General features: G+C 35.2%; 1 protein-coding gene and 1 pseudogene across 1 annotated transcript in view; one reads left to right on the forward strand and one right to left on the reverse strand.

The window, feature by feature from the left end:
* Window positions 1-316: 316 nt before the first annotated feature.
* Window positions 317-4,910, forward strand: LOC141813893 (protein WHAT'S THIS FACTOR 1, chloroplastic-like; annotated as a pseudogene).
* A 5,333-nt stretch (window positions 4,911-10,243) lies between these two features.
* The window catches only part of LOC141813068 (uncharacterized), a 45,094-nt gene continuing 35,362 nt past the window's right edge, over window positions 10,244-19,975 (reverse strand). The window contains exons 3-6 of the mRNA XM_074700969.1: window positions 16,942-17,062; window positions 16,458-16,851; window positions 16,226-16,381; window positions 10,244-11,372 (exon numbers count right to left, since the gene is read on the reverse strand). Coding sequence (XP_074557070.1) covers window positions 10,802-11,372; window positions 16,226-16,381; window positions 16,458-16,851; window positions 16,942-17,062 — 1,242 coding nt within the window. The 3' untranslated portion in view covers window positions 10,244-10,801. The remainder of the gene's footprint in view (window positions 11,373-16,225; window positions 16,382-16,457; window positions 16,852-16,941; window positions 17,063-19,975) is intronic.

Below are 19,975 nucleotides of genomic sequence, written 5' to 3' on the forward strand. Positions count from 1 at the left end.
GAGACACGCAACAACGGGTATAAACAACAATTGCTAAAATAGTAATTTCAATTGATATCCAGATTTATTAATTTTGGGATGGCCGTCGGTGTAATGAGTTGCGGTTGAATCTCTATCTGAGATCGAAGATCTTAACACCGTAACCTCAGAGGCCGCGGTTTGATAGAAAGATTTTAATAATACTGAATCTTTAGGATATATTTAATAATTAGATGAACTTTGCGGTGCACTTTGAAATTTTGTCTGAGTGCCTAATATCTATCTTTCCCTTTGCTCTGTCGCCGAATAGCAAGCGTCCGACTCCGACGAAGTCGTGTGTACCTCTTCTCCGGAGGCCATGGCGCTCGTTGCTCTTCCCGTTCTCACCCCACCACCGATATTGAGTGCGGACCCTTGCAATTCCCCATTTCTCAAGTCCTCCTTCCTCCCGCCCACCGTCATTCAATCCTCCTCCACTTCCTTCTCAATTCGATCCTCCTCCACTTCCTTCTCAAACCGCACCACCACCACCACCGGACGGAAATTTCCTCGTCCTCTAACCGTCACCGCTGCTTCCTCCTCCAAGATCGTCCGCTCCCCCCGCTCGACCGCAACGCATCCAAGCACAGCCGCCTTCGCTTCGCCCGCAAACTTAAGACCCTCCTCCTCTCCAAACCCCGCCACTTCCTCCCCCTCCGCATCCTCTCCCGCTGCCGCCCCTACCTCGGCCTTCCCCCCTCCCGCTCCCTCCTCTCTATGGTCCTCCGCTACCCAGCCCTTTTCCGCCTCCTCCGCTCCCCCTCCGACCTCCTCTCCGTTGCCCTCACCCCTGCCGCCGAGGATCTCGCCGCTCGCGAGTCCCTTGCTCGCTCCCACCTGACCTCTGCCCTTGCCTCAAAACTCCAACGTCTCCTCATGCTCTCCCCACGCCGCTCCCTCGTCCTCTCCAAGCTCGTCCACCTCGCCCCTGACCTTGGCCTCCCCCCCAACTTCCGTTCGCGTCTCTGCAACTCCCACCCCGACCGCTTCCGCACCGTCGATACCTCCTACGGCCGCGCACTGCAGCTCGTCGCCTGGGACGACGCCCTCGCCGTCCCTTTTCCCTCCTTCCGCCCGCCTCTGTCCTGCGAGGACCGCCGCCCCATCATTGATCGCCCTTCGCGCTTTAAGCACCTCCCCCTTCGCCGCGGCCTCCATCTCAAGCGCCGTCACCGTGATTACCTAATTCGCCTCCGCGAGATGCCCGACGTCTCCCCCTATCCGGTTACGGCCGATCAAGGAGAAGAACAGCGCCGGCGGTTGTCGCCTGAAGAGGCGGAGAAGAGGGCGTGCGCGGTGGTGCGAGAGGTGCTGGGAATGACGGTGGAGAAGCGCACCCTGGTGGACCACTTGACGCACCTGAGGAAGGACTTCGGCCTGCCCAACCGGCTTAGGGCGTTGCTGGTCCGCCACCCTGAGTTGTTCTACGTGAGTGTGAAGGGGGTGCGCCACTCGGTGTTCTTGATGGAGGCTTATGACGACAAGGGGAAGCTGTTGGTGGAGGATGAGCTGCTGGAGGAGAAGAAGAGGTTGATGGAGTTGGTTAGGGAGGGGAAGAAGATGAGGAGGGAGAGGAGAGAAGATGTTGGATACAGTGACCATTCTGACTCTGTGGAAGAGGGAGAGGATGACGACGAGGATGAGGAAGAAGGCAATGAGGATGATGATTTTGCTAACCTGTTTGAGTCTGGGATTGGGGAAGACTGGGAGGAGATTAGGAATTGGACTAATGATGAGATTACGGAAATTGAAGTCGAAGAATTTTGGGTAAAGAAAGCTGCCTCCACGGGTGTTGTTGAAGGTGTTGGAGAGTTGGAAGCCTGGTGAACCATAGCTCCATGGATATTAAACGTATTGGAGACTATTAAGAGAGAGATCATTCAGTTCTCAGCAATACAAAATTGAATCTAATAATTACTCCTGCAGGTATGCCTTTATGCACCTTGTTATATTACTGGAACAATAAGAAACTCTATTGTGAATTAAAAAAAGTTGAAATGTTAAAATCTGGTTTATATTCTTCCTGATCTTTCCAAAAGGATTATGCAAATTGGATTCCTTTTTCTGTCGCTTGACTTGCAATTCTAACTAGGTTTTGCTGCATTTGCAACAATAAGAAACTATATACTGAAACTGGGGACAACATACTGTACACCTCAGAGATTCTCTTGATTAGTTTTTGAAGTACATGCTATCTTATTCCATTTCAAAATCCTAGAAGAGTTTTTTTGAACTCAGATTATGGGAAATATTATGACATCAGACAGGTAATTTAACTATTTAAGAGCACTCAACATTTTATCTGCAACATTTAGATGCTATATGGTTTGTTTCCCAAAACTTTCAACGAATGTTGTAAAAATTCTTAAACACATCTTTAGACATCTTTAGACACATGCTGATTTCACACATTAAACAGGGAATAAACTACTGAGGCATCTCAGTTGATTAGTTGGTGCACGAGGTACTAATCCAATGCCTTGTTGTCAAACAAAATTTTGACTTTGTTCATGTTGATATACTAGCCTATGCTAAAAATACCAATATAGCGAAAGTCTTGAGTCGGCATTTCCAAAAGTAGGTCTCTGTCTCAAATGATTGTTGTACAATTGGGATTATACTTGGACTGCTTTTATTTAAATAAACAAATATGTTTTCTTTAATCTTAGCTGAGTTTGTGTGTTGCTAAATGTATTTTTGTTATTTTTCAAATGATAATATTTTACCTTGCATATTCCACATTGTGCTTTCTAATAAGCATTAAGCACACCTTTCTTTCCACGGAGGATTGTGTTTCATCCTTCCTGCTTGAAAGAAAGTTTACGCACTCTTTAAGTTTTATATTTTTGTGGGGGACATCATTGGCTTATTAAGCTGTGTTGGTGTTGGATAGAGTGTTTCACTTTGTCTAATCCAACAATTTGTTTCTTACACTGCAACTTAAAACTGAGCAAATTCATATCATGGAAAAAGTGTTCTATTTTAGTTCCAACGAAGATGAATGGATTTATGCAATATCTTTGTGCAGCAATTCATGTTGACATCTCCAAAGGCATTGAGTCATCAACAACCATATTTCCTGTTTTCTTTCCTAGATAATGTGGTGCTTTAATGAGCTTCAAAATTACTTTATATGAAATAGTTCTAGGCCCACATTTATTTTCTTTTTTATGAAGGATGCGGCATACACTTTTTATCTTAGCCATATGTGCATGATCCAATCAGTAAAATAATTCAGTCCTTGAAGATGTGCTCGGCTCTGAGGCCCTCAAAAGTTCTTCTCAGAAATCCTACTTAAATGCCCAGGTCAAAGCTCTGGTGCAATACCAGAGTGCAGAACAAACTTTTTACTGAATGCCATTCAGTTTTAAAAAAGAATAAGGAGATAGTGAGATGCATAGGAAAGATAGAAGGGCAGTTGATTCTTAGCTTTAAATACATGTTTCTTTGCTACATGGCTTCGCCCTGGCGGCTTTTGTTGAATCAAGGTGCTAAAAGAACTTCTCATCTGCCATTTCATGCAAGAGCACTTCCTTTGTTGGTGCAAATGAGCATTCTGTTTTTCTCAGAGGAGGGGGGGGAGGGAATTGGTCAGGTTTCATCCCTTTGTTCTTTTGTTGATATATGTTGTGAAGCAAGGGGAGATTGTGTTTGGAGTGAAAAATAGGAAACATGGAATGCATTTTACTTGTTATTTTCCTATTATCTTTCCATCCAAGTAAACTAAGTGCATCTCTGAATGAGCCAATATGCAGTGTCCTACATTGGTGTGAATTTGTCATGCAATTTAGATTCCTTATCTCAATATAAGAAAGAGCATTTTCATCTTATGAACTAGCATTGTAATTTCCCCTTTAGTTGAAATACGTCGTCACATTGTTTGTTTGACATGCTATCTTGAACAGGCAGCATTATTGATGGACCTGAGATATACAAGCTGATTACCTTCTCCTGTATAAGGCAAATGCTACTTGGATTCAACACAGTAAGAATGAAGGCAAAGATCCTCTATGACACTAATAGCAATATTGTGAAATCATTCTACTCTGCATTTCTCTTTTGCTGCTTCATCACCATCAAAGTGCCCTCTCATCAGTTGCTATTTTCAATAGTAAACATGAGCAAATATCTCTAAGGTGCAAGTTGCAAATCAATTTGTGTATGTAGAGTGATCCTGACCTATTTAGTAGAAGGTCTCACAGTGTTCACTCGAAGAGATCTTGCAATTTTTTCACAACAGTACTGCAATGAACAATACGAGCATGACCCCTCTTCAAAGTTGCCTATTGTTGTATATTCATTTCAGTTAGGCATTATGACTGAATACAACATTATGGCTTCTCAGACATCAGTTAGGAAAGCAAGCATCCATTCCATGTAGCTCCAACCTGTTTGTTTGGTTCACAGTATAGAATGATGAAATAGACTGGGTCTATGGAATGAAAGGATTATTAGTAGAATACTTTTACAGCCGTGAGTTCTCTGTGTCTCCACTGAGCTCTTGATTCTTTAGCACAGCACGATCAGCCAATGAGGATTCGTCTCTCGTTTCAGGGTCTTGTGGAAGTGTCTTTCGCTCACTTTCCTCACAGTTTGAGTTCAGTTGATGCTTTCAGCTTCTTCAATGATGAAGGTGGAGAATGCTCTAGATAATTTCACCATCTCAACATCATAGTCTCCCCCTTTTTCTTTTTATAATTTGGCAAATTTTCCATTATTATAAGTGGAAGGAGTTATAAAATTTTCACCGGGCTCACCCCTTTCCCTCCCAACTGGCTTCCTTTTGACCGGTTCGTTTATACTTGAATCAACAAAAAATATTCGTTTCCTTTTTCCTGTTAATGTGACATATTCAGTCCAAATTTAATATCATCTCTGCTCGTTGTGTCGAATCTAATGTAATAGTTTTTTAATATCTCTATTTCTCCTTTAAAATGGATTGTTGTTCATCCAACCTATGCTCTGATCCAAACAGAACATGTAATCCTCCTACCTTTCTAACTGTATCTTGGTGAGATTTTAAATTCACACTTACACAAATTTAAATTTAGATTTTAAGATATGAATGTATTGTTGTATTGTTGTGGATCCTAGGAGTACACTAGTGGATTTACATTTTTTTTTGTTAATTTGGATATTTGAGCTTTGGATCTAATTAGTCATGAATGTGGTCTTTCTTCAATTTGTCCAATAAATCTAATAGTACGGGTGTTTTTCTCTCAAATTTCACTATTGTAATAAATTAATCGTTAACGCTTAATTGTTCCGTCAATTGACTCAATCTTCCATCCATTGGTTGTTCTTGCACAACCTTCGAGATCAACTGTGTTAACAAATTAATTTTTTCATTGTAATAATAAAGTTATTTCTTGAGTAAGCATTAGTGTCGATTGCTCTCGTTTCAATTAAATGACACATTACTCAACTGCTGCTCTCATATTAATAAATGATTGATCGACTTGTTTACCTACAAAGGCGAAAAGAAACATTTTGTTCCCTTTTTATTTATCCTAAGTCAATGAACTAGTCCACTCAAGTTTCAATCGATTAAAAAACACATTCAGTTGATTGTTTCATTAGCTAAAAATATTTCCAATATTTAATCTGTGCCTAATCTGCTTCACAATAAACCCCTTTGTAGAAATATTCTCATCTCTCATCTTTGAACAAATAAAAACCGCTAAGAGTATCTTTCTTTAATAAATCCCTTTCTATATATAAATATTCTCACTCTCATCTTTGCACAAATAAAAAACAGCTAAGAGTGTCTTTCTCTGGGATTTTGCATTGTAGAAGTTTTAATTCTCGATTTTCTTCCTCTTTTATTAAGTATCTAATTAATTTTAATCATTTTTATTAAATATCTAATTAATCTTAATCATTCGATACTTTTATTTGATCTGTCAAGATTTCCACTATTGCATTTGTAATATTTGTATCTATCAATATTTTTTATTTATTCTTTTTTCACTAATTTAATCTTTCTTTTCTCCTTTGTCATACGGAAATATATTTATGTTGTCCTCGTGAATATATTATAGTGATAAAACACTTAAAGGAGTAATAAAAAATTAATATTCAAATCTCAATGAGATAAATATCATAAAAGTTGAATTTTGAATATACATAAGTTATATTTTAAATTTATCCAATAGATGAATTAAGAGAGAACACCATCTATCAAAGCGAGGTTCATTGAAGTTCTATGGCTGGTTAATTAGTTTTGTTCAAGGCAAAATAGGTAAGGGAAATTTATTGTACCATGAAGTTTAAATGGCTCAGCAAGAACGATTTGATTGATTAAGCTTACTAATATTTCATATTACTCCTTAAAAAAAATCCTTGGACTGATATCTTCAAAAAATTTTGAAAACTTTTCAAGTGATAGTACAGAGGTTGAACCTAATAAGTTCACCAGTAAGGAGTTTATTGGAAACGAAGTAGGTAGAAGTGGCATAGAGGTTGAACCTAATAAGTCCACTATAGATATCAGTATTGGGGAAAGAAGTAGTTGTAGTAGAAATAATAATTTGTGTTTAAGAAGTAAACTTGATAAGAAGGATTTTCCAAGATTAATCTGATAAACCTTGAATACCTCAATTATAAAAAATAATAAATTTATGATATTTTAAATGAAGTATGCTAGGAGTTCCTGACGGCGAACGGAATAGTGATTATCCTGCGGGCAATGCTCTGATACCAACTGACATCAGACAGGATAGCGATTATCTTATAGACAATATTGAATCCATTGATTCGACTACGAACGCCAAAAATAATCTTTTAAAACCTGTTAATTCAGAAGAATAACAAGAGATAGAAAAATAAACGGTACTGCCGAAAATATTATTAAATCAAAATTTCTTCTCCCTAAACACCAACTCATAAGATATTTATATAGATCCAAAATCCTAATTCGTAAAATAAAAAAAAAATATTAGCGAACTCAAAATCCTAAAAATCCTAAATGGATTTAAAAATCTAAAATAAAAAATAAAACATTTTAAAACTAATAAAAAATTTCAAAACTAGTATAAATATCAAAAATTTTAAAAATTACTAAAAATAAAAATTACAAAAAATAATAATAAAATCTTTGAATTATCCTGCATCAGTCGTCCCAGGTTGAAAAAAATTCGTCCTCAAATTTAAAGTAGTGTTAAGTGGTCGCCTAGGAAGAAAATCATCTAGTACCAAATCAATAAAATTTACTAGTAGTTGTTGGACGTTATGAATCTTCGTTGATCCAATGACGAGTATAACATTATGGATGTTGATCTTATCCACTGTCACGTCCCTCAAGCATTGCTTTTCCTTACAAATTGCATCTAATTGTGATGAGTTCCTTTAATTTCCATGGGAATCGTGATGTTACCAAACGTGACTGTCCATAAGGAGACTCCAATAGATCACAAAGAAACTCACTCATAATAATTACCTTGGTGCTATCATAAGAAAATGACCATTCTAGAGAAATTTCACATATGCTGAAACGACGTTTCTATGAATTTAAATTTATTGCAAGAGAAGTTCCAAATTGACTATGATAAAAAATGCTAGAGAAATCTACAGAATTTGTATTGTTTCCCAGAACTATGGGGATAGTTTCGACTCAATCAATTGTCATATAAAGATATATGCTAAGATTCGTATCCTGTATAAAATTATGAACAACGAGATCAACATCCTTTCCACTTTCAAATTTGGATTCCTCATTTTCTATCTGTGAAGTTTGTAGTTGTTCTTTATCCTTTTCAAGTTAATGATCGAAGACTTGCTTGATATCTACTTGCTTCCTCAAGTTAGTATCTTTCTCGTCATACTTCAAGATGTGATGCTTATCTTTTATCACTGTCTCCGCATACTTTTCCTCTGCCTTATCCTTATTCACCTTTGGCACCAATTCAATGTCTGGGTCATGCAGATTGTGATAGAAGTCAAAGACATTAAAGTCATCTTGAGATAGCTTTCTAGGAGGGGGAGCCATAAGATTAAACTTGAACTTTTTATCAATATCATCCATGTCAAAATTTTGATGTTCATCCATATTAGCATCTTCAGTTTGTTTTGTTTCTTCCTCAATTTGAAGATCCACACCAACTTCATTGATAATTTCATCCACGTCATCATCATCATAATCATTATCATAAAGTATCTCATCATATATTGGCTCACCAATCGATTCAGTCTTATCTTCGTCTGAATAAATTGGGACGCTGAATCAATGCAAGATGAGGTGATGGAGACTGGGCTTTGTCGACAAATGAACTAGATTGCTGATTGGCATCGGACAAAATGGGCTTCTGGTCTTCGATCAACACTTCAACTAGGTCAATCTCCTCTTCATTTGCATCGTCATAAAATGGATAATCAGTTGCCTCGATCTCGCCTTCCATGTATTCTTCAATCAATATATTGTTACCCTATGAGAACGGTTGAATAGAATACGAATCTTGAGGGTGAGCTGACCAACAATTTTATTCACCCCTAATAATTGACTTTCGATTTTGTGACTTTTCACTAACTAGAACATGTTGGAAATTTGCATCCTGTCTCAATATATGAAGTCGTTGAGATAGAGATTGAGTATATCCAAAAGGAAAAAAGTGATCTTTTATCTTTTTCTTCATCTTTTCCCAATCTGTGATCTTAGCTTTGCCTTGTCTTTCATGTGATCGTCGCAATTGCTCCCACCACGCTGAAGCTTGACCTTTGAGTTTGATGACAACTAGTTTGATTTTCATACGATCAGGCACTTCCTCGTAATAGAAAATTCTCTCCACTTCGTTAAATCAATCAATAAATCCTTCATCTTGAAACGTACCAATAAACTTAGGAAGATCAACTGAAAATTTGATATCTCCATACCGCTCCTTTTGATCATGACTTTCGCGATTGTGATAAAAGTTTTTAAAAGTAGAAGTAGAATTAGGATAAGAAAACTTACGACTTTTAAGATCTTATGTTGTAGACATTAGGATAATTTTGCGATTTGTCTTTATAGATTTTTAAGTATCTCATCTTGGGTGTTATGACCACGGTGTGAGGCTTCCTCAGCCGAAACCTGTCTATCACGACCATGATCACAACCATGGTGATGATCCATCAGATTTGAGAGCTCTGACACCAACTAACGTTAGGCGGGATAGCGATTATCCTGCAGACAATGCTCTAATACCAACTGATGCCTAATGCGATAGCGATTATCCTGTGGATAATGCTCTGATATCAACTAACGCTGGATAGGATAGCGATTATCCTGTGGGCAATATTGGATCCGTTGATTTAACTACGAATGTCGAAAATAAGTTTCTAAAACCTGTTGATTCAGAAAAATAATAAGAGATAAGAAAATAAACGGAACTACCGAAAATATTATTAAACCAAAACTTTTTCTCCCTAAACATCAACTCATAAGATGTTTATATATACCCAAAATCCTAATTTGTAAAATAAAGAAAAAAATCCTAATAAAAAAGAAAATTTCTTAGCAGATTTAAAATTCTAAAAATCCTAAATGGACTTAAAATATCCTAAAATAAAAAATAAATTTTTTTAAAACTAATAGAAAATTTCAAAACTATTTTAAATATCAAAAAACTTTTAAAAATTATTAAAAATAAAAATTATAAAAAATAATAATAAAATCTTCAAATTATCCTGTATCAATTCCACTGCAATAAAAAGTAGAATCCACCACTCCAACTGCCCCACACAGTCAGTTCCACGACCATATATAAGGAAATAAATCGAGAAGCTGCAATTGACTACTACAAAGAAGAGCATTGCCTTGACTTTATCGAGATTCGATCCTTGCCTACTGCAATAAATCTACCCCTTAGTAACCAACTCAAACATGCCCCAAGGGCAAAAATATTTTAACCAACTCAATCGTTCTCCTAGGAGTTCCAATAACTAGGATAATGATTCATAAATGGTAAATTTTACCTCACAATTTGACCCTTTTCTCAAAATGATTTAAAATGCACCAACACTTTCTATAAAAAGTTGTCTATCATAATATAGTTGAATCAATAATGATCAATCAACTGCTTTAATTGATATAGTCAACTTACATTTTGAAATTGTTTTGTCAACTAAATATGTAAAAATTCTCAAAAAATTTATTACGTCTAAAATTATTGAAATTTTATAGACATTTGCTCTATCATGTTTAATCGGGAAAATTAAATTTTTATGAAAATTCACTATCAGTGTGGCACGAGATACAAAGCATCCAAAAAGCTTTAGTGTTTTTCCCCCTATAGTTTGTATCAAGTAGGGATTCAATAAGTAGTCTGATTTCTTATTTGCACTTATATAACCATTTTAATCTACATTTAAAAAGTATTTTCAATCATGATCATGGAGCACTATGTATCTCCCTTGAACATTAAGTCTTCCCTTGTACTGGTTCAGCTTTGAACAATAAATAAAGCTGGTGAATGATCTCATTTCAGCTTGGACTTCAGAGACGTGCTTGTGCTTCTCCATTAGCTGATAGAGAGAGGCATCCACTTAAGGACGTCACATATCTGAAATTAACCACCCTCTAGTCGCTCAATTTTGGTCATGTTAATACACATATTGCTTCCTCAAATTTCAAGCCATGTGAACTAAACCTGTTGCTGCATGATGCTTCTATGATACAAAAATAAAATAAAACATTGATATGAGGAGACGAACCTCAGCATTTCTTCGCTTAGTGTAAGGGAATATCAACTGCACGAAAAGTTCATGTACGAGCTGAACAAGCTGGGAATTTTCCCATTATGAAGATCATTCACAAGTCACACTGCTCTCCTCTTACTGCACAGGAATCATGCTGAGAGCTCGTACCATCTTCCACAGGCTTCTGTTGGCCATGGAGAGAATGAACTTCACTAGCATTTGGTCTTAAATGATCATAAACTTTATAGTCACAAAATGCAGTGTCTGGCCTCCTTGGAATGGACATCTGAAAAGGTGAGCTAAGGTTTAAATTTGATGGTGGATGTGGTAGAGTAGGCTCTCTGCAGTGAAATCTGGAAGCAACTGATCCAAATGACAATGACTGTAGCATATCATAGCATGGAAAGGCCTCTGCAAAGTGGTCGAAAGTGGCATTCTCTCTGTTACTCAGAAATTCAAGATTTTCATTGAAGCTGGGGAATATATTCTGGCTTTCTCTGAGTTTAGAAGTGATGGAGGATTGAGCAGTTGCAGTGTTCTGTGGTTTCCCACCAGCGTTTGGTTTAGGCACGTCGTGGTTGTGCTTTCCCTCATAAGTAGTGATCACTGATTTCAAGTCATGTGAGGCTCTTTCGATTAGTTTCCTTACTGAACATGTCGGATAGGTACATTTGTAATAGCTCCTGTTGTATAAAAGGACATATTAATAAAGCTGAGTCGCAACAAATCTGGAAACAGAATGTAAACATATTAGTTGAAAGAATCAGTACATATCTGAAAAAAAAAATAAGTCGCAAAAATATTTAGTCACAATTTAACATCATCGAAACTTAAACTAGTACATCTGGGATGTTCCTATGAGGCGGTGAGTACTCCATCTATGAAAATAAATCAGAACCAGCTCACTAATCTTCAAAATTCCCCATATTAGTTGAAAGAGGATGGACAAGAAAATCAGATGAGAGTTGTTATGTTAGTATATTAAGCTAAATAGATAAACTAGAAGCTATTTTATGAATGACGTGTGTAAATTATATATGGATCATAAAGTCCATTAAATGGATAAGACGTGCTTTTTGAGAAGGCAACGCTTCAGACAAGGACTGATCCAAGTGTTGCAGGCTTAATCAACAGAAAGTTGATACATGTTCGATCAACATGGAGCTGTCATTATGAGGACAGGCTGGTTGAACATGGCGCCCCCTGACCACTGGGGCACGGCTGCTCACGCAAGGCTTGTAAAAGGGGAATCAATGCGATATAGAAGGGTACCAAGAAAAGCATTTGGAGAGTTCCTACTATGAACCACAAAGCTCAGGGCAACAATTAACTGCTACCTTGAGCAAGCTCAGCTAACTCTCTCCACTGCAACCTAAATCAACCCACGAGCTACACCATGCCTTGTAGCCTAGCTTCACATCAACAATCACCACCCCACGCCCATACACCTCAAACATCTGTACCGAATTCAATAAAATTCAATTGAACTCTTGTCAACCCAGCCGAACAAAAACTAATACCCTATCCAACCCAGTCTTCTCTATCTAGCTTCCCCAAGGTTGTCAAACTAGACCCAGGTTCTGTTAGACTACTATATCTACTACAATTATGACCTTTACAAATTGGAGTTGTCAGCTGAAACTTGGTCAGCATGGACATAAGAGGAAAGGAAAGACAAGGTCAATTAAAAATTCATTGGGCTCACCCAGGAGGAGAAAAACTAAAACTGCAATTAGGCAAGAAGGGGAAGGGGGAAGTCTGAATTTCTACCTTGCAAAATTATTAATAAATAAGCTCAGAAGTTTCATTTAATTTACTAGTGAATAGGGAAGCATGAGAGGCGATTCAAAAGTGAAGTCAAAAATAATGAGGAAGATGCCTAACCTTGTGAAGGAAAAGGAAGAAAACTTAAAGGTAGACGGAAAACATGGAAGAGGCAGAGTTTGAATACACAAGGAAGAGGGAGAAGAATGCACTAGAGGATGGGATAGGGTGGACTGATGAAGGGGGTTTCTTATTAGCAAATGAAAAAAAAAACTATTCAATTCAGTGGTAGTGAACGCGGAGACATGACAGGCGATTAAATCACAACTAAAGATAGTGTTAACAATAATGAGGAAGATATTCCTAACCTTGCAAAGGAAAGAAAGTTTGAAGGTGGATCCAGGACTACTCGTGCATTTTGGAAGAAAATGTATGACTATGAAGAACAAGAGTTTGAATTTCCAAGGAAGAGGGAGAAGAATGCTCTAAAGGTCGGAATAGAGTGTGATGAAAAACACAGGAAGAAATATAACGCTGAAATTTGAGGAGCAAGATTGAAGAAATATCTAGGTCATGCATAAATAAATGGGGAGTATAGATTCATCAGAACATGTGTTGAGTTTTTCCAACAATATTGTAGGGGTGCACACATTGGTGTTTTGCCCACTTCATTGGACCTCTCTCAAAGTTTTTGAAAAGATCATTGATATTATTAAGCTGGCGGACACCTTGAAATATAGCTTTCTTAATGAATACCTTCAAATTTGCCTTGATATCATCTAGACTCTTGTTTTTTTGTATGAGAAGACTCCAAGCAACTATGTTGAATGTTGCAGAGTATGATCCCAGCTACCGTGGGAAAATTAAAACTAAGGTCTCCAGACAGTTAGAAAGGCACCTGAGGGAGTTAGACAAATGCCCACTGTTGATGAGAAGGCTCGAAGGAATACCACTAAATGCCCTGCAATTTAAAGTATCATGGAAATCAAAGATCAGTTGCTCGAGCTCAACCAATAAGGTCTTCATTTCATAAGAAAGATAGATCAAAGTATTGCTAGTATCATAGGGAGTATAGGGACAGAATAGTTGAACGGATTCATTTGTAGATTCAAATTGAGAAATCAATAAGGATTGAGCATTTGTGCAAGTTTGTAGGACAAGGAAAGAGGATAAACTAAAGGTCGACTTATGTTGCATCCACATCTAGAGGGGTTGCAATAAGTTCGTCTTATGTTGGAAGGAAGCCTTTGCATCTTCTTTTACATGTAAAAGTAGAAGAAAAAAGTACAATTGAGATTCGATATTTTTAGAGGAAGATATGGGGTACTAATTCAGATAATTAGAATGCTTTGGTGATTTGAATTCAAATCACAAACTGCATGATGGGAAGGGTGTTGGTGGACACATATAGTGCAACTGAAGGACACCACTCCTGAGGTGACATGGCGGGTGAAAATATGACTTTGATAAGCTTCACTATGGAATAAGAACTCATGGGATAACAACCTTAATTGTAATCACAAGTGAAAAACCACACTCAAGCTATGCAAGTTAAATTTCTACTAGTGCGCTTACCCTCAGCCTATAATATTATCTTGAGGATGCCAAATTAGTTGAAGATTGTCATTTTAGTTTATTATTTAGTTATGAAATAAGCAACCTCAAATGAGGAAGGAGTCATAAAGTTGATCTAACGGAATGGAGTTGCTCCAAGCATTCCTTGGATATAAGACAAGATTTAGTACATCGAATTGAAGAGGCAACAAAAGAGTTTGAGGATAAGAGGTTGGTTAAACCTCCCAGAAGGTTATCAAACAAAGTGAAATAGTGAGCCTTAGAGCCGAATAAATAATTCATAGAACATTAGTTTAGTGAATGAACATAAAGTTAAATCTATGATTTGAACATAGTGAAAATTAGATTCAAGGTCTTTTGTAATTGTGCAAGGAGTAAAAGAACCTCTTTGCTTGGTCAATGGAAGACATGCACAAGTTGCCCTTTGTGCAAATAAAATCACATAAAATAAAGACATCTGAAGAACTCTTAATACTAAACTTTTAGCAAGATAAATTTAGTCAAGCTGGTGGTGAGTTGGTCACATCTAGGATAGATTAAGTATATGTTGAGTGCTTCCCTAGCTGGGTCGGCCATGAAGCACAAACGTAAGGCAAGCTAAATTGAAGATGGAGCTGTCTCGGTTGAACCACTCTTGGGGTGATTGTCACCTAAGGTAAAGGGGTGAACCCTAAAAGGTTGAAAAAAGTCCTGTTTGGTTGGACGATTTTCACACAGTTTCAATTTTCATTTTTTTAAAATAAAGAAGCTTATGAAGATGTGTTTGTCAACTTATTTTTGTGAAATGACATTCTAAAATATAAGAAGATGAAAAGATGAAATTTGAAAAGCAAATAACAATAAAAGCATGATTTAAAATCTCATACCATGTCAGGTGAAGCAGTCAACTATTCTGATAAGTTATTAAAATTTGATACTACTCAGCACCTCCTATATCATTGTGTCAATTATGCCGACGAGTGACATTTCATGTCATCACTTGACACCGCTTGACATGTTAAAATTGAGATAATATTGTTATTTTTTATTTTATAATTTGTCTCTATACAAGATAATGTAAAATCATAGCATTTGAAATGGAAAGTAAACATTGAACTTAACTATATAGTTGTCTTTTTCTTCTTCATCTTTTTCCTCCTTCCACCTTTAATTTACCACTGGAACTATACATCATAACATCAACATGATATCAAAATAATATCATTCTAGTAAAAAATCGAAACACTAACATGACTCGAGATTTCAAACCTTACATAAAAGCAACTTTAGAAATGTCATTTCTATTTTCAAAAGTCATACGAAGGATGACAAACTTAATTTATTACTACTAGTAACAATAATTTTAATTTAGTTGTTTATTATTATTATTATTATTATTATTATTATTATTATCATTGCTATTCTCTTTTACTAATATATTTAAAACTATTGTTATTATACTATATAACATAATAACTATGATTTATTATTTTAATAGTTTTTATTATTCCTATTATTTTAATTTTATTCTTCTTATTATCATTACTCTAATACAACAGTAACAACATTACAATATGATACTGTAGAATATATTGTAAATATGTTCAACTGATACAACCTTGCAATGCCCCAAAGGGCACAACCTTTCACCCAAAGTTATTATTTTGCCCCCATTCAACAGTTCAGCTGATACAACCTTGCAATGCCCTAATTCCTATCGAAAACCTGATCAACCATCCCTTCATAAAGCACAAAATCCCACTAAACCCTATTTTCTAGAGTTGATTCCTGCTTCTTCGTAGAAACAATTGTGCTTTTTCACTCAATGCTTTCATTTTTCATCTACAAGTGGATCATTTTTTTCTTCATCACCAGAAGACACCTAACAGCTCTTCAGTACGCTTTTTTTTTCTTTTTTCATGTATTTTTTGTTTGGTTCTTTTGATGGAAACATGTTAGAAGAGTCTAGGTGACAATTGACTTTCACACTTCCTTGAGCTACTTTAAATATTCTAATGGTTGGCGCAAATGAATGCTATCTGGTGCAACTAAAACTTGCTTGTTGTTCTTCCAACCATCCTTCACATGTATTTATAAATTTCCCCCACCCTTTATTGCCGATGCACATTTCTTAATACTCTTAACAGATTTATAGGACATTGGCCTTCCATTTTCTCAAAAAGAAGAGGAAAAGAGAAAAACTCAGAGACGCCATTACCTTGGATTTGGATTTCCTTTAACTACCTTCTGGCCATACTTCCTCCAGCGGTATCCATCATCCAGAATGTCCACATCGCTAACTGTTTGAATAACCACTCTTGGTTCACGTGCACCAGAAATTGTATTTGAATCAACAAAATAGCTCTCTTCCTTCCTAATATTAACATGAGATTACACTCTTGTTTCTTGAATATTGAAAAGTCTCTTGTTAAACAATAAGGAAAGTTTACCTTCTTTTCAGCTCGGATTTATTTCCATCATCATCATCATCCTGCTCAGCTTCACCTCCAATCATCATTCTTCCCTGTATAGCTTCATTTGCTTGAGTAACTGGATGCTTCATAGGAACTTTTGAGCATTTTTCTTTTGACATAGAGAGAGCATCTGAAAACTCAGTAAAATCAGATGTGGGTGATGCCCTCTCCATAGCTGTGTTCGAGTTTACAGCATTTTTATCATTGGATTCTTGCTGAGAACCTGTATTAATTGATTCCTCTTCAACATTTATTGTTGCTTCAAGACCAATTGCTGAGGTGGACAACTCAATTGAATAAGATGATGAAAACCCAGAGCTATGAGTTGGTTGAGGTTTCGGATGACAATGAGTACCCTCATAAATGATATCTGTAATATCACCTTTGAGAGAATGCTCTATCTTTTTCTTTACTTGACAACTTGGATAAGTACATTTGGAGTAGCACTGAGAAAACTCACCACATTTGACCTGCTTCTGATCATACTCTCTCCAGTTGTATCCATCTTCTGATGTTCTTCCTATTAGAGTTGCAAACTCTGCTGACTGATCTTCCTTAAGAAATTGATGTGCCATCAATTCCTTCCCATTTAAAGATTCATTAGAAAAATATGTCAACGCACTTTCAAAATTGAAACCATCAAATCAAACTGCCCTCTATTGTTGAAGTAATAAAAAAACTCCTTTATTATCCTTAAATTCTATCTGCAGCTTCCACAACATATTTTGGATGGTTAAAAGCAGCTGCTCTACTCTAGTGTCTAGATAAGAATGCTTATGAATTTAAAAAGATAAGTACAACAAGCAAATGTTGTGGGAGCTAACTTTGAATGAATACATTCAAAGTTTAAGACAAAGTTTCTATCTGATTGAAACGTACAATTTTGGTATTGTACAAGGTCATGCTAGTGAGGTTTTAATAGTTGTTTAATTAAATTATTAAAAATAACATGATTAATGTTAATATAAGTTGTAACTTTTAATTTACTTATTATTATATCTAATTGTTTACTTAATAATCAATAAGATTTCTAATATATAATAATGTATATTCTTTTGTTTATATTTGTCGGTTAATTAGATTATCTCTTTAGAGTTAAAATTTTTATAACTAATTAAGATTTAATTTTTAGCTTTAGTCACTTATAAAATGTAAACTTCTTCCATTTTTTAATGATTTATACTAATCTATTCAGCTTTTGCAGGTAAAACACTGGAATAAGCGGCAAAAAATGAAACATTCCTTTATACTTTATAAATTAAGGTATCCTTTACTTTTAAATTCAACATCATTGGAGCAATTTATGATTTGAATGCGAGAGAGGCTCACGTAATTGAAGATGTAATTTTTAAAAATTGAATAAATATTTTATACATTTATTTAAATGTTTTAAAAATTGTTCATAGCAAGGATTAAATTTCGTGCCGAGCCGGTCGAAACGGACGAAACATTTCGTTCCGCCCGCCGACCGGCACTGGCACAATCCGACACTAAGCCTAGCCGTAGAGGGGTCGCACAACTCTGGCGATCGAGCCGGAGTGGTTGAGCGACCTCGGCGGCGACGCCGGAGGGGTCGCGAGACCCGCGCCCGCCCCCGGAGTGGTCGCATGACCCGCGGTCGCGCCCAGACTGGATGCGCGACCACGGCAACCTCACCGGAGGGGTCGCACTATTAGAATTTTGGGATCATTAATGTAATTATAAATGTTATGTCATCAATTAAATAAGTCAAATATTAATGTGGTCAAATTATGATTAAGGAATTTGGCGTAAGGGCTTAATTGTCATGAATATAAAAGTGTGGATACCACATGTGTGCATGACCCCTCCGACGCGGCCGTGGGATCGCACGACCTCGCGCCCTTGTGTGCAAAGGTCGCACACGGGGAAAAATTAGTTTTTTTAATTAAAACGTACGTCTGATTAACTTAATTAAAACTTAATTAAACTCTAATAAAATTATCTAATTAATTATATATTTTATTTAAACCTTATAATTATTTATTTATTTATTTCTTAATTATATTATTATTATTAATGAATCCAACCCATCCTTAATCTAAATAAATAATCGAATATATTTTCTAAAATTCTAATCAAATTATCCATTAAAATATATAAAAATTTATTTAAAAATTCAAATAAAATTTTATATATTCCTAAAATCCTCCAGGTCGCGGTGCTGCGACGACCTCCACAGGCTATTATAGCCGTGATTTTTTTAATTTTTTGATTTAGTTAATTTTTTATTTTTTAAATATGTATTAAAAAACTATTATTAATAGTTATAAAATATTAAAAATTATTACAAAAGTTGTAAATAATTTTAAAAATTGATAAATATTTTATAAAATAATTTCATTTTAAAAATGATTTTAAAATTAAATATAAATTTAAAATAATCTAAAATTTTTAAAAATATATAATTCTTAAACATTTCAAATAAATTTTTTAAAATTAAAAATTTACAAATACATTAAAAAAATAATTTATGATATTTAAATAATTTTATAATTATTTTTAACCTTTCAAATGATTTTACAATTTTAAATTTAATTTTAAATTTGAAAAATTACTTTTTTAAAAATAATTTTTATAACAATTTAATAAGCATTATCTTATGAGAAAATATTAAAATATAAATTCAACATTTCAACATATAAAACATATTTAATAATCAAATATTAATAAAATTAATATATATTTATATTTAAAATTTAAAAAATATCGAAATTATATCGGCACGGCATGATATGATATCGAAACCGTATCGTTCCAGTCCGAGACCAAAACCTCGACACGGATTGAAATTTTAAACCTTGGTTCATAGCATTTAATAAAAAGTTTAATCGTTAAATACCACATTATTTCTTGTATTTTGTTTGATAAAACCTAAATAAAACTCTTGGATGCACTGTAATGAAATAATTTAATTTTTTATTTTAATTTAGTTTTATTATTTTCACAAAACTACAATTATTAGAGTAAATAAAAAATAGAAACATCCAAGATATTTAAAATTTGGGGATATAAAATCTAATATTATAGGTTTAAACTAGTTTTTAAATTCATAAATATATTTAATTATATAAATATAAGGTTTCTAAGAAAATGAAAAGTACAAAAATTTACTCAATCACAATTTGAAATTTTCCAATTCTAAATTTTTTTTGATAAAATTTAGAATTACATGGTGACTTGAATACGACAACTATTAAGAGCAAAACATATTTAAAAAGAAGGTAGGAACACAAGTATTAGAAGAAATATATGATAACTCGATAATATGACATAAAATTTAAAAACGGTGACCCATACTCTATGAGTCAAGAGGAAGGACACCACCAAATAAAAATTTTAATGGTGAAATAAGAAACAGGCGAAAGTAATAAAAAAACAAACATCATAAAAATTATTGTACACTTGTAAAACAAAAAAAAAACTTTAAAAAAAAAATGTAATAGTCAAGAACGAGGCTAAGAAAACAATAAGTG

This window comes from Curcuma longa, chromosome 20, assembly GCF_044706935.1.
Source record: "Curcuma longa cultivar G26 ecotype Majalengka, Jawa Barat chromosome 20, ITB_CL_G26_1.1, whole genome shotgun sequence".
Lineage (NCBI taxonomy): Eukaryota > Viridiplantae > Streptophyta > Magnoliopsida > Zingiberales > Zingiberaceae > Curcuma > Curcuma longa.